A 15,512-nucleotide genomic window follows, 5' to 3' on the forward strand; every position below is an offset into this window, starting at 1 on the left:
TTGAGATACATTCAGCCGTTTAACCTACAAACGCTAACAAACATCCATCCATCCATACTTTCGCATTTGTAATACCACTATAAAGTATGATTATATATTTGATGTCAAAGTGAATGTGAACGTGTCGATAAAAGTGTCCTCACAGACTAAAGAATATCATAGAACATTATTATTACTATATTTGAGCATGTTATTCGAATTGACAATAAGAATATCTATCTATATTTAATAAGACACATTTGGTCCACTTATGCACAAGGCAACATACATACAATAACATTACTTTAATAACAAAGGAAAAGTTACTACAAATAAAGAATTTCTTAATAATTCAAAATACAGTTATATTTTTGTGAGATATATTGAACACATCAAATTAATACATATTGTAAATTACTTTTATTTCAACTTTCTGAGATAATATCTATTATTGTAGATACAAAAAAAAAAAACCTTTTTAATTAAACCACATGGTTTCAAAATAAATGCTACGACCAACTTCTGTCGTCAATAAATCGCTCCTATGTAAACTATCGTATGTTCGAAACGCACATTTTGCATCATAAATCTTGATATAATACTACGATAAATTACAACATATTTTTTTTAATGTTACTTTCATTTTTACACCAAAATGTGTATTGGTAATGTTAATTTGAAAAATGCAAACATCAACTTGCTCTTATCCCTACGTAGGGTACATTATGTACTGCTTCCATACATCTCTATCAACCGTCATATCTAAATCCACTCCTTTCTTAAACATATCCTCTTTTACGCAATCCATCCATACTTTCTTCGGTCTTCCTCTACCTTTGTAGCCATCCACATTCAATCTTAACACTTTATGCTTTATGTCCCCATTCTCTCGTTCCATTACATGTCCATACGCTAACCTTTTGTTTCTCAATATGAAAAATACAATACAAAGTGTAAATTTAAAAGTTATGACTTACTATAGTTGACTTAGGAGCCTTCGTTATAAAAAAACTATTCGGGTATAGTTTTAAAAAAATGCACAGATAAGCTTGATGGCTCAGATATATAATAAATTGTATACATAAAAATATGTAATACAATATAATAAAAATATACATTAATATAATATAGCTGACCATAAGTTGCACTTATTGTTATTATTAGATTAAATGATTACCAACTAATATCCTTTTGGAATAAGATTATCAACATCTGTCAAATTACTTACAAAATGTGGCCACTCTTTGATAATATCAAACAATTTGTCACCCGGACTAAGAGTTGACATCAATTGTCTATGAGCAAACAGTTTGTAATCTTTTGTAATAACACCAATTTCAACACCATGTTTAATTAATTTCTTACAAGCATCTATTTGCTGCTTCGGTGGTGGTTCATTGTTAAAAGTTCCAATAAATGCTATCGCTATACTATACTTGTTATATCCCTTTGTATGAGCGCCTATGTAATTCCAACCACGTCCAAAATACACTGACCCGTCGCCGCCAACCAAGAAATTATATCCAATATCGAACCATTTCCTTGATTCTATATGAAATGATTGTATCAACCGAACAGCAAGCACACACTGGCTCTGAAATTGAAATGTACATATCTTAATTAAAATTAGAAGTGAATTTTACACTAGTAATTAAAACTATTGCAGTCAAAAAATTAGTATCCAGACTATAATCTACATCTATACCAATATGATAACAAACATCCATCCATCCATCCATCCATTCGCATTTATATTAAGAAGTAAGATAACTCTATATTTCTAGTTTACATGTTCAATATTTATAGTAATTTTATTTCCATGAAATTATCTTACTATCTTACTAATATTATAAATGCGAAAGTTTAGATGGATGGATGTTTGTTAGAGTTTGTAGCCTAAACGGCTGATCGGATTTCGATTAAATTTGGCATAGACGTAGAGGATAGTCTGGAAGAAGACATAGGCTACTCACTTTTGTTTTTTTTTTATTCCACACGAACCGAGTCTCTGGCAAAAGCTAGTGTTAAATATTTATAAATACAATTATTACTTTGTTTACCTGTATATAACAGCTTTCTGTCGCAGTATGTGTTATGATAACCCATGGTACCGGTTGTACTATTTTATCAAGTGGTCCTTCAACCGGCTGTGCCAGCCAGTCTGTACGTGATACTATCCTCAGGTGGTCCGGAGCTATCAACAAGGGGTCCACTACAAACAATATCACATGTTAACCCTTAAATGCATGGTTTTTTAACATTATAATGTGAAAGGGGTAGAAATTGAACATAGTTTTAATAGGAAAAAATAAAGAAAAAAAAGGTTTTTTTTTTTAAATAGATGGGTAATGAAAAAATACTGATGTAAATATACATTATTATTCTTGACAAACATTCTATCATTAGATATCCTATAGAACTTATAACAAGAATATTAATATATTTAAAAAATTCTCCTTAAACTATGTATATATTATCTTAAACATTTTATCATTCCAGTGAGAATATTCTACTTTCATAGGAAAACCAATTGTAGTTATTGGGTTTCCAGAAAATAGGGGGTAAAAAGCAGAATAAATAAATACCTCGGAAATAACAATTCATGCACATATCACATTTTGTCTTAATCAATGATTTGTTGGTTTTATTTTTGCATTTCTTCTCATCTGTGTTATCCGAAATGATTTTTAGTGATTTACCAATGTACAATACAAGTACAAAAGTGAGTGAGATGATTATTATGTGGAATATTGTATATAGTGTGTCATAGCCTAACCCCTCCACCTCGTTTGCTGAAATAGCGTTAATAATTCATTAGTATTTTTGTCACCTTCATATTGTAAAATTCAAATTTCACAAGCTATGTTATAAAGAACTGGTTTAACACGATTTCGTCTGTATAAATTAAAAATCATATTATTTTGATAATTGTTTGTAATAATTAAATTAATTACATCTGTGCCAAATTTCATTGAGATCCATTAAGCCATTTTTTGAGATACATAGTAACAATCATCCATCCAAAATTTTAACATTTATAAAATTATAGTATATAGTAATAATTAAGTATTATTAACTGATTGAACTTAAGAAATCCTTGACATGTTACAATATTTTTTCTTATAAAAACAAACATTAACGTGATATCAGAGTTAACATCCCAGTTCAGTGATTATCTATTAATAGTACTAGTAAGTTTGTAAACTTGCAAAATTAACAATCTGATGGTGACACATTACGTAACAGTATGAAAATAACATTCAACACATACAAAATTAGTACAAGCATTGGTTACGAAATTCTAACATTATTAGTACAAAATAAAGATATTCATAGAGTGCAATGAAGAGCCAGACAAAATAAAGTTTTTAATATAAATATATTTAAAAATTTTAGGGTTATGTTAACAACATGATTATTAAATGAAAAAAGTGGCCTGAAAATGCAAAAAAACAATATGAAATTCTGGCATAAAATTAATGAATAATTTGTTGTATTTAATTGTTTATCAAAGCTTAGTAATTCAAATATATTTTACATCAAATTAGTAATATTAACCAGTAGGATAAAACATGTATAAATTTATGGATGTCTTAACTTAGAATGCAAATTTTGCCCTTTAAATATTTAAAAAAAATGAGAATCATTAGTCTGTTATAGTCATTAGAATGTAAGAGTATGCTGTACGAAAGAAATTATATGTTTATGTTATATGAAAATCTTACCTGAGTATGCATCATTGAAGGAAGTGGATGTACCGCTACTTTGACCATCTTTTTTACTCATTGTAATTAAAACTATTGTAACAATACCACCGACTATGATAATGCAAATTACGAAGATTATTAATTTCTGCTTTGTTAGTATATCATGCTTCTTTATGGCTGCAAATTTCATAAACATATGAATACAATCATTATAACACAGGTGACTATAAGTCCCCACCAAGGGGCTCGGAGCCTACCATAAGTTAGGGTGACTAGGCCATAATCAACCATGCTGGTCTAGTGCGGGCTGGTTGACTTTACACATATCTTAGAATTTCTTCGCCGATATGTGCAGGCATCATGATGATTTCCTTCACCGTAAGAACGTCGGATAAATTATGTGCATATAAAATTCGGATTCGAACTCAAGACGTCAAGTCAAGAGCTCAAACCACTGAGCCACAGACGCTCTAAGAATACAATGCTCTATACTTATTCAGTTTACTAATTTACTTCAATATATCCTATTTACTAGTTTTAACTGAGCAGTTCGATTGATTCTTTTGGAATAACAAGAAAACAATAATGGAATAAAACTGAGAATCCTTTTCATAAAGATAATATAATTTCACACAACACAATAATTTATATATGGTAAAGTCATGTAAATCGCTAAAATATTTCATTTAAATGGATTAACAACAAAGTTTTCTGAATAATTGACCAAAAGTTTATAAGCATGGTAAAAGCAAGACTGTATTATTCAATAAACCAGTTTTTTCTGGTATTTTTGTACTTCCCCACTACCTCAAATGGGGAAACACATAAAAGGTACAAACTGAATGTATTTTTTGTTATCTACTTTGCTTTTTTTATCAGGGGAATTTGTTTACTCTAAAGCAAAGTCCTATGCTAACATATATCTAAGTATTCTAACCTCAATCAATTTCTTCATAAAATGCAAATTTAAGGTTTCAGTCAAAGGTGTGCTTTTTGTATGTTGATTTTAATAAATTTTACCACTCTAGCTCTCGCCCGCGACTCTGTTTGTGCGGAATTAAAAAAAAAAACAAAGGAAATGGCCTATGTGTTTTGCAGACCACATGTATGTACTTCTACAAATTTCATCACAATCCCTTCAGCCCTTTAGGTTTCAAACTCTAACAAAAATCCATCCATCCATCTAAACTTTCGCATTTATGATATTAGTAAGAAGTAAGATTACATGACAATAAAGTTTTCTAGAGGTAAGACTTAAATTGGTGACACTGAATATGTTAAAAAACTTTAATATTGAAGTCACTTGTATAAGCAATGCCAATTGTATCTTATAACTCAAAAAGCTTCTTACTATTTTTAACTTTATCAGACTTCCAAGTATTAAACGAAAACATATAAAAGAAGATTAGCCCGTACTTCTAGTAAATTCATCTTACTGTAAAGTGTGTTTACACTTTGTCATATTAGTATAGATATCTTATTCCAATAACAACAGGGATCAAAATATCTCTTTGTATATATTTTGACAATGGAAACTGGTAAAAACAATGTAAGGAGGATAAAGCTTGTTGATTTAATGAATGAAACATTGAACTACTTTGTTGACATTAATGCAAAATTCTAAGAATTCATGTGATCCAAAAACTAATATTACTCACCATCTTTCTCCTTATACTACTCCCGTAGGTTTGGCGCAACAGGTTTTTGTCCTCCACATAACTCTATCATACATCATCTCAGTCATCACTCCCTTTTTAATCATGTCACCTTTTATGCAATCCATCCATCTCTTTCTAGGTCTACCTCTACCTATTTACTCATAACTAACATTCTTCTTGTAACATGCAATTCATCCCTCCTCATAACGCTCATAGCATGCTAAAAACTGGTATTAACAAATTATGTATTAGATATAGGCTGGTGTGTGTATGAAAGAGTAGTAAAAACATACGCCACAAACCCTTCAAGAGAAAACGGCAGGGAAATGAAATATCTAGCCTTGGTTAGTTGTGCATATGCACTTGTTCTGCGAAAATACCAAATTATGCATTCTAACGCTAACTGCATTATAGCATGTATTGCTTCATTCATATATCTTGGTGGTTTAAGGACATTGTTGCCTTAAGCTTCCCTTCCCCTGCATCCCTTTATTCCCTGCACTTAAATGGTTTTCTGAACAGCAACTTGAGAGAAGTTAACATATACCAAGATGTCTAAACTAAACTATTTTAAGTTACTTTCAAAAAGTTTTTAAAAACAGCTAATAATACCATCACAAAAAAAATCTTATTCTCAGATTGATATATTATTTGTATGTGTAAATGTCATATTCTTTCTTTTATTTATGAGTACATTTGAATTGAATATTGAGTATCTACTTACTTGGAGCGCATTGAGGCTTGTTTTGGCATTCATCTTTTTCCACATTCTTATCTTCTGTATTTGTATAGGAAGCGTTTTCCACACCATTTTTATTTTGTATGATTGTAACGGGTCCGTTAAAGAAAGTGTTGTTACCAAAATGTACATTTTCGGAATTAGCAACTGACACAGTTCCGATTACAGGAGAAGTCGAGGGTAATAATCCCAAAGATTTAGGCGTAAAGTTAGTAGTACTTAATTTTGTCTGTTTGTCATAATCCGAATCGTCGTCGCTCACTTCCTCAATAATTTGGACATCTCCTATGTCACCTTCCACTTTTAAACCTGAATTACTTGAATTGTTGAGTACACTTTTCATTGCCATTTTAGGATAGACAATCACGTTATTAATATGAATTAAACATTGTAAAAAGGCATTTTAATTTTTAATTGTTATATTGCTGTACAAACAAAACAAACCAAACACTTGTCTCGCTAAACACGTAAAGTGGAACTGTCATAGAGTTATAGATAAAAGTGAAAGTGTTTATTGCCTATAGTTTGTCTAAATAAGTTATTACTCTCTGAGTGCGCCGCGGTATGTTTGCCTCAAGTTTTCGGACACTCTTATTCCTCTAATATTCCTCTAACACTTACGCTTGCGAATATAAGTATCGCCTTGTATCTCTGGAAACTCAGTCTAGCGCATATAAAATGCTATAAAAATAAATTTTCAAATCTTACTTACCTATTTCATATTCTTTATATTCTGCATCGCTCATTTGACCGTTGACATTAAGTTGACATTGACATTTGACATGACTGTTAAATTCAGGATTGGCGGCTTGGCGCCGATTGGCAAGTTGCGTGCAAGTTAAGACGAATAAAAGTTTCATAGTTCATAGCAGCGAACTCCGTTCAGCAGTACAGTAGTATTGACTGGTATTAACTCTAATGTTTTTATTTTATTAAATGGTGTTTGAAAAGTTGAGTGCAATTTGTTAAAGTTAACCTTAATTAAAAAAAAGTATTAAGAAATATAATGGATAATTTTTCAAGTAAGGATTCGTACAGCGTGGTAAGTAATTACGTGTATTTACGAAGTAATACTTTATGCCGTGGTAATTAAAAAAAATACATTTTATAAAAAAAAAAATCCTCGAAGTATTATATTATTTGATAATTTCACTATAACAGCAAATAACTTCTAAGTTATAACTTATGTTTTTAAGATGTTATGAATAAAAAAAATATTTTTAAATGGGTAGGCAACCTAGAGACGTTTTCTATCTGATTAAATATTCTTATTGTTGGCTGAAACTGTGTTGTTATCTAACTACTAGCTGACTCCTGCTACACAGAATTAAAAAAAATAGTAACTATAGAAACCCAGAGTAAGATGATATTGATGATGTAAAATATTTTAGGATATTGCAAGAAAACCATGGTACAAATATATAACGGTGGAGCCTTTGATGTTCTTCTACATGCTTGCTTTCATGATAACTAATGTAATAGAACAAACTTTCTATGTGTTCAAAGCTTGTACAGTGAACCATGGGTACAGTGAGGAGATATGTTACAATATAAGTGATTATAAAGATATCAAAACTGAAGTTCAGGTGAGAAAAATAATGTTAATTTTATTTAACTTTGAATAATACACTATAATCATCATCTTATTATCTTATCTTATCCTAGGGCAGGTAGGGTAGGGTCAGAGCAACAGGTTTTTGTTCTTCACAAAACTCTAAAATACATCATCTCAGTCATCAGTCCCTTTTAATCATGTCACCTTTGACACCATCCATCTCTTTCTAGGTCTACCTATACCGGTGTACATTACAACATTTAAATATAGCTATTACAAAGGTTTTAGGATGACTAGACATTTATAGTACTTTTTGAATGTCAGCTTAAAATGTATACCTATAAGTTAAGATTGTATGTAATTTAATTACAATATGTGTTATTAAAAGTGTTAATATAATTAATTTGTTACACTTTTGTACCTTAACTAAATACTGAATAATGAAATCTTGCACAAACATGTGTACACAGATTACTTATAGAATAAAAGCATGCGAAATTGCGGGCAATAACAAGTAAATGTATATGTATGGCCATGACTGATAAATATAATGTCTTACTTATCTTTATCTCAATATTTCCTTATCATAAGTCTTCTTATTTGTTCGACATATGTCTATATTTATCTTTTTATAGACACCATATTGACAATTTATTATATACTAGTTACTGTTCCCAAATTCATACGGGTTTATTGCGCACAAACATTAGTTTAAGTAAAATTGAACTCTTTTTCAACTGTGATTTAAAATATGACCAGAAATATAATAAAAGCATACTCTTTGACATTAATTAAATCCGTCTTTTGCTACATTATGTAATTATACAATGTGCTTGTAACAACTAAAGACACTAAGTTTTTAAATGGCAAATTAACAAAAAAAACAATGTTTTGTAGTTTTCTCTTCGTATCATAATGAGAGCATGCACACCTAGAACGGAACTGTCGCACAACTGTTTAGTCTCGCTTTGATTCCTAAGGTGACCCATTACTCGATTTTTAGTTGTGCAACTAAACATTTGAATTGGCTGCGAAACAATCGACAATCTCAGACAGTTTTGCGATAATTTAGTCCAAGGTGTGCGACCGCTCTAAATCGCTGTCGCACGGAAGTATTTACTGTATTTTATAAAGTTTTACTATATGTAAGTACATGTTGTAGTCCGACTTAGCCCGATAGGCGTTAAAAAATTAGTACATCCAAATTGTTGCATTGGTAATGTGTAATATTTAAATCAGGTCAAAATTATTGCTGATGTGTAAAAATTATTGCGTTTTAAGAAAACAGTAATGTCAAATTATCTTATTCACAATATGTCTGATTATGTTAAGTTGTACAACTAATAATGTTTTCTAACTTTTTTAAATCACGCATTAAATTAAAAAAATAATACCATTTTTAAACAACTTCGTATTTAGTATGGTATAATGTGTTGATAATGACATTTCTATGTTGAAAATGCATCTTTTGTTATGATTCCCTCGGATTTTTTCGTGATAAAAGGTTGTTTGTGTCTTGCAATGTTTCCAAATGAAAAATCTCGTTTGAATGATTCTTCTATTAAGACCACTAAGCTCCAATAGTCTAATTGTTAACAGTATTGACATCCCATCAACTGATCGTAGTTCGAATCCAGTGGTTCGTGAAAGTGAACCATCTAACCTAGTGCTTAGGGATGTTAACAGATTTAATATTTTATTTAAAAATTTCAATTCCCAGGTGACAGTATCAACATTTCACCAATGGAATGGCATCGCAAGTCATATAGTGCCTCTCTTGTTGGCGTTCTTCATTGGTTCCTACAGCGATAAACGAGGCCGCAAGTCGATTCTCCTTGCCGGATTATTGGGCAAACTTTTTTTCTCTATGATGATTACTCTGAATACAATTAAAGGTTAGTTTATGATTTTTGACATTAATTTTCTTAAGATTATATACGGCAATTGCCAATTGTATTTTAACAAAAACACATTCATATTCATACAAATTCTGATTTTATCTCCATCTCTTTGCAGCGTAAAGATTTCCAGCTTTAGTTTTTGTACAGAATATTAATTTGAAGGGATGAAGGGATGTTATTCACTTTGTAAATTCCACTAATATTATAAATGCAAAAGTTTAGATAGTTGGATGTTAGAGTTTGCTGCCTAAACGTCTGTACGGATCTCGATGAAATTTAGCAGATGTAGACCCTAGTTTGGAAGATCACATAAGTTACTTTTGTCTTTTGAGTCTCGGGTGAAAGCATAATTTGAATCGTTACCATCTCAGCGTAACAGGTTTTTAAAATAAACAATTGCGTAATACAGAAATCTACACAATGTTCGTATACGTAGTTTCTAAGAAGGATGTAACAAGAACCCAGACAGAAAACATCGCTCATGTCTTGTAGTTTTTATACTTTAGGCGTCATGTAAGTTTGTACTTCGTTATCGTTTTCTATCGAATCTAATGTAACTGTCGACGGCGCACTTCGTCCGCGTGGAATTAAAAATATAGCCTATGTTACTAATAACGTAGCTTTTTAATGATGTAAGAATTTGAAATCACGAGGGCAAAGTCGGCAATAGCAAGTATTAGATAGTTGGTTGGTTTATTAATTTAATTTCACTATTATTTTAGCATGGCCAGTGGAATATATAATTTTTACGGCTGCGTTTCCAAGTGCCTTGACAGGAGCGGATTTGTCGATATTTGCTGGGAGTTTTGCCTACATATCTGATGTATCTTCATTGAAGAATAGAACGTTAAGAGTTGGTATCTTAGATATTGTTTATCTAAGTACAATGCCAGTTGGAGTAGCTTTAGGTATGTTTCTTTTATCAAATGATTTTAAGTGGACTTCGGACTGTTTTTTAATTTATTTTTTCATTAAACGAAGTGTCTATGTTTAACAATTTTATGATTAAGAAGTGTAATATGAATGTAATAAAATGTACTTTTTCCTTTATAACATAAGGTGGCAAACGAGTAAGCGGCCACCTAAATCCGCCGAAATGGCGAAGCGACCGCTGCCCATATATATCTGCAATTGCATATGCATTGTCTACCCTTAAGTGACAAGACGAGACGCACATAAACAGGATATTTCTTCTTTCTATCCGTCTCCTCCGCTGTCAAATCCACTTTTCCTTCACATCCTTTCCTCTCAAGAAAAGGTTGGAAAGGGAAAGGGACCAAAATTTGGTCCCCGGCACCACACTCATCAGAATGTACGCGGAATTGCTCCCACTTCACGCCTGTCTTCTGTGTGGTCGTGGTATTACAAGATGTTAAGCGGGTTCTACCACTGTTACGTTATTGTTTGTAACGTTACATTTAACAAATTAAATATTAATTTCAGGTAATTTTTTATACACAAAAGTGGTGAACAAATCTTTTACAGCGATGTTCTTAATTAACACTTGCCTTATGGTAATCGCGACTATTTATTGCATGTTTGCATTAAAATGGCAAACACGTATAGAACAAAAATCCCTTAGAGAAGCCAATGTGAAAAATCCAATCACCGACTTCTTTGATTGGAACAATATAACTCAGACTATTGTCACTTTAACAAAGAAGAGATCATATAACAGAAGAATGATACTCTGGTTCCTACTAATTTCTATGGCTTTTTACACATTTCAAAGAGGTAAGAGAAACTCTTATTACTTTATTATGCATTATTTAAACTAGAATATAGGAGTTTAAATGCTTTAGACCAATTTTTTATTTTGAAAAAATCTTTTTTTTTTATTTTTGTGAAAAATAAACATATTTACTATACTACTTAGCTATGTGACATTTAAAAAAAATCTATTTAGGAATTTATAAAAAATCTACAGATCATCCCTTAAGATTTATTAGTCGTTTTTAACGGACTTCCAAAAGGTTCTCAATTAATCTGTTTTTTTTTTGTTCATAAGTTTATTTAGATTTGATATATTTTCAGATGAAAGGCCAGTAATGTATCTTTACGTGACAAATGTATTCGGTTGGAATGAAGTTGATTTCAGTAAATTTCGTACATTCCTTAGTTCAGCGTATGTCGCAGTTATGCTTATTGGTATACCAGTGTTCACTAAAATGTGGAATTGGAAGGATACAGTTAGTATTACTACAAACTAAATAGTTGTATATAAAATTACTAGATTCTGTCTTTACGGAAATTGTAAAGAAAGTAAGTAGCCTATGTGTTTCACAATATTTTCCAGAACAATGTCAATTTTCATCGAAATCTGTTACGTTTAGGAGATACATTCTAACAAACATCCATACATATAAAATTTATCCATTTATAATTTTAGTAAGATGTACATGAAAACCAAAGTATTACCAAAAAGACAGAACAATTTAGTTCTATTCTTAATAACCCTTTATTAACATTAAATTGTACGTTTTTGAATGCTATTTTTAATAAATTAAGCGTTATCATGAGATTCAAACTTTATGATAGCTCGTAAATATTTGCTAAAAGGAAGCTCTACCGTACCCTTTACTTTCCAGTGCCTAACACATAGAGATTTCGAGCTGCCATAAAATTTGGTTCGTATTGTCTTACTCTTACTAATATTAAAAATGCGAAAGTTTAGATGGATGGATCTTTGTTATAGTTTGTAGCCTAAACGGCTAAACGGAACTCGATGAAATTTGGTATAATCGTAGAGGATAGTCTGGAAGAACACATAGGCTATTGATTTTTTTTAATTTTGTCAGTCGCGGACGAAAGCTACCTAATAATGTGTTTAATTCTCGTACAATATTCCGAGCAGCTATAAAGTTTGTATATCATTATACATTATCTTTTAGGCGATAATAATGTTGGGCGCGGCGGCTCATATTTGTGGACACACGATATATGCACACGCTACAGTTGGCAAAAGTCTATATATTGGTGCGACTATAGCGGCATTTGGTCCTTGTGTTGCACCATTGATTAGAGCTATGACGTCAAAAGTTCTACCGCCTGCGGAAAGAGGTAAAACAACTTATTTCGCCAAAATAGCGAATTATAGATAAACATATCAGAGGGGATTCCAAAAATTGGATATTACCTTATACGAGTCCAACCCCCGTAAATCAATTTTTTACTTTCTATTATTGTATAATAAAAAATAACATATCTTAAGATATATAATTCTGACAGTCAAGTCAAAGTTGTCATTTTTAATATAAGAAAATACTAAGTGTGCGTCTTAGTGCTTAACTATAAGTAGAAATAAGTTAATTCGGTGTTTAATTTCAGGTGTGGCGTTTGCATTTCTTTCTGTTATGGAAAATGCAGTTGCAATGTTCGCTTCAATCATTTACTCGCAATTATATAAGGCGACATTAAAAACTGATTACATAAACTCTATATTCTATCTTACCATAGCTACACAAGCAGCAGTATTTATATTAGCAAGGTAACTTTGATGTTTTCATAATATGACTAGTTAGATTATAAATTTACAGCATGTTTGTGGGTATGGGTATCACATTTTAACGATTTTATAAATGACTAGCTGTTGCTCGCGACTTTTTCCGTGTGAAATTAAAAAAAATATTAAAAAAATGTAGCCTATGTTACCCAGTTATGGTGAAAGTTTTAAAATCGGCCTAGCAGTTTTTGAGTTATTTCAATACATACAAATATCCAAATCATTCCTCTTAATTTAGTATGGATTTTAAATTTTTATCATCATACTGGATGTTTGTTAGAGTTTGTAGCCTAAACAGCTGAACGGATTTCAATGAAATTTGGTCTAGATGTAGAGGATAGTCTGGAAGAACACATAGCCTACTCACTTATGTATTTGTTAATTCCACGCGGATGGAGTCGCGGGCGAAAACTAGTTAATTTATAAAGTAAATTGAGTCTTTACAATTAATTACTATTTATGTTATTATAGTTCCTTTTGAATAATGTTTTAATATATTTTAATTCCAGTGCAACAGAAATAGTTTTGCATGGAAGACGTATAGAAACTCTTATTGAACAAGACGAAGCACAGATTCCTACCACATCAGCTGTGAATAACGACCAAGAAGTATATTAAAATAAATTAATAAAGAAATAAGGGCCTGTCCCACCAAATTGTAAATTGTCTAAACAAACGTGTAAAATATATCTTGGAAATATCGGATGGTTCCCTTATAACAATGACGTCAGCTTTAAGCTATCTGATGCTCTATCAGCCAGTAGTGGGACAGGTCCTAAATGAAATTACTTATAAGGCTGTGTCCAATATTAAGATATGAAATTATTAATACTGTATGTTTTTATGTAAGATTCCTATTTAAATATACAATGAAATACATACGTATATGTTGAAAACATATACTTTAGGACCAAGTATCCAATGCTAAGGAAAAAAAATAAGATTTTTTATTATTGGTTTTGTTTTAGTATGATCATATTCCAGAGGTAAGTATTAGGGTAATTTTTAATATTTAAGATTCATATAAAAATCCTAAGAGACATTATTAATTTTATGAGAATCAAACCAAAAAATAAATCAATAAGCATTGCATTGCTCAATTTTATTTTCTTAATAAAAAAAGTTTATAAAAATATATAAGCTAATAGAACAATTATTAACTGTTTTATTAATTTAATAAACTAATAATTATAAAAATGTAACACCAAATCAGTTAGTTTTAGAAAGAAAGAAAGAATGTTTTCTTCTTTTAATTAAGTGTGCAACTTTTAAACGTGATTACCTTTAAACTACATATTGAAATTACATAATAAAATAAATATATAAATATATTTCAGAAAGTTTCCAAAAATATGCATTATTTTTTAACATAATTGTTGTGTAATTTATAGCATTTATGTCTCTTATTATATAGACATAATGAAACGGTACTTAGCTACATGGTTGTTTAATTACTATATTACCTTTTGGTTGTATTCATGAATAGATTAGCGCGAGATACGATGCACGACCGCGCAGACGAAGTGCAAGAGAGTGAATCAGTATATTTCAGTATGTTATAAAGTACTCTGTGGAGTGAATGAATGTAAAATAGGGATGTCCGTGCGACGCTGTTGCTAGTGATGTTCGTAGTCGATCATAAAGGGATCCATATGAAGGTGACAGGCGCCAACGTATAATTTTATTTATATTATCAAACGGTTCTCGCGGAAGATCAGCGCTGGTACTTCAATAGGAGCATGCAGCATTTATAGCTGAGCGAGAACCCAATCCAGTCAGCATTGCAAAGCTAGTTTTAAATATTTCTTTTTTTTTTCATTTCATTAGTTACGTTTCTCATTATTTTGTGTTAAATTACTTTTTTTTCATAATTGTAGTGTTGACAAGGATTAAAAATTATTTTATTTATTTAAATATTTTTGTTTTCTGTTATATTGTTTTCATTGTTTTTATCATTTTAAACAGTTGACTGCCTTGAGTTGTTTTAGAGAACATTTAAAATACTCTGCATGTGATTGAAAATAACTATATTTTGTTAAATCTATATATAACCATTAATCATAAACCTCGCCTTTACGGAAAAAATAGTCTATAAATTATCCTGCCGTTAAAAACTTCCTATAAGAAAAATATTATTTAATAAAGCATTTGTAAATGTCTAGGATAATAATTTCTCCACTATTAAAAATATATTTGTTCTATCTCTGTTGTTTTATTTATTACTTTTCTGCATTTAAATCATATAGCACTTTTTTAAATTAAATTAACCTCCGTTACAACTCCGCATAAGAAATAACGGAAGCAGATGAGGAGTTATCATTTCTTGCGGATGCGGAAGCGGAATTGCGTTACAACCCTAATTAATACAATTCATCTACCGATAAAAAGGTTCAACTGCTTTAAGCAGTACTTAGTACAAATCTACAAAATTTTTAAATAAGTTTGAATGTTAAATATAACGGGAGTAAATG

The 15,512-nt window shown here is 30.7% G+C and overlaps 2 protein-coding genes across 3 annotated transcripts; one reads left to right on the forward strand and one right to left on the reverse strand.

Moving 5' to 3' along the window:
• Positions 1-6,566, reverse strand: LOC106108389 (peptidoglycan recognition protein 1-like). Of its 2 annotated transcripts, XM_013289550.1 has the most exons (5): positions 6,069-6,566; positions 3,705-3,863; positions 2,565-2,771; positions 2,040-2,191; positions 1-1,573 (listed from the first exon to the last, which is right to left on the reverse strand). In XM_013289550.1, exons 1-5 carry the CDS (start codon positions 6,430-6,432, stop codon positions 1,160-1,162), a joined length of 1,296 nt encoding a protein of 431 aa, XP_013145004.1. In that variant the 5' UTR covers positions 6,433-6,566; the 3' UTR covers positions 1-1,159. The 2 variants fall into 2 exon arrangements, with proteins under 2 accessions (XP_013145004.1, XP_013145005.1); XM_013289551.1 differs by lacking the exon at positions 2,565-2,771 and having other exon boundaries at positions 6,069-6,562.
• A 306-nt stretch (positions 6,567-6,872) lies between these two features.
• LOC106108405 (proton-coupled folate transporter) lies at positions 6,873-14,059 on the forward strand. The gene is made up of 9 exons (XM_013289570.1): positions 6,873-7,125; positions 7,475-7,669; positions 9,359-9,533; positions 10,262-10,447; positions 10,983-11,273; positions 11,574-11,728; positions 12,431-12,599; positions 12,867-13,026; positions 13,551-14,059. Exons 1-9 carry the CDS (start codon positions 7,090-7,092, stop codon positions 13,657-13,659), a joined length of 1,476 nt encoding a protein of 491 aa, XP_013145024.1. The 5' UTR covers positions 6,873-7,089; the 3' UTR covers positions 13,660-14,059.
• Positions 14,060-15,512: the final 1,453 nt, after the last annotated feature.

The sequence above is a fragment of the Papilio polytes genome, unplaced genomic scaffold, assembly GCF_000836215.1.
Source record: "Papilio polytes unplaced genomic scaffold, Ppol_1.0 DF821544.1, whole genome shotgun sequence".
Classification (NCBI taxonomy): Eukaryota; Metazoa; Arthropoda; class Insecta; order Lepidoptera; family Papilionidae; genus Papilio; species Papilio polytes.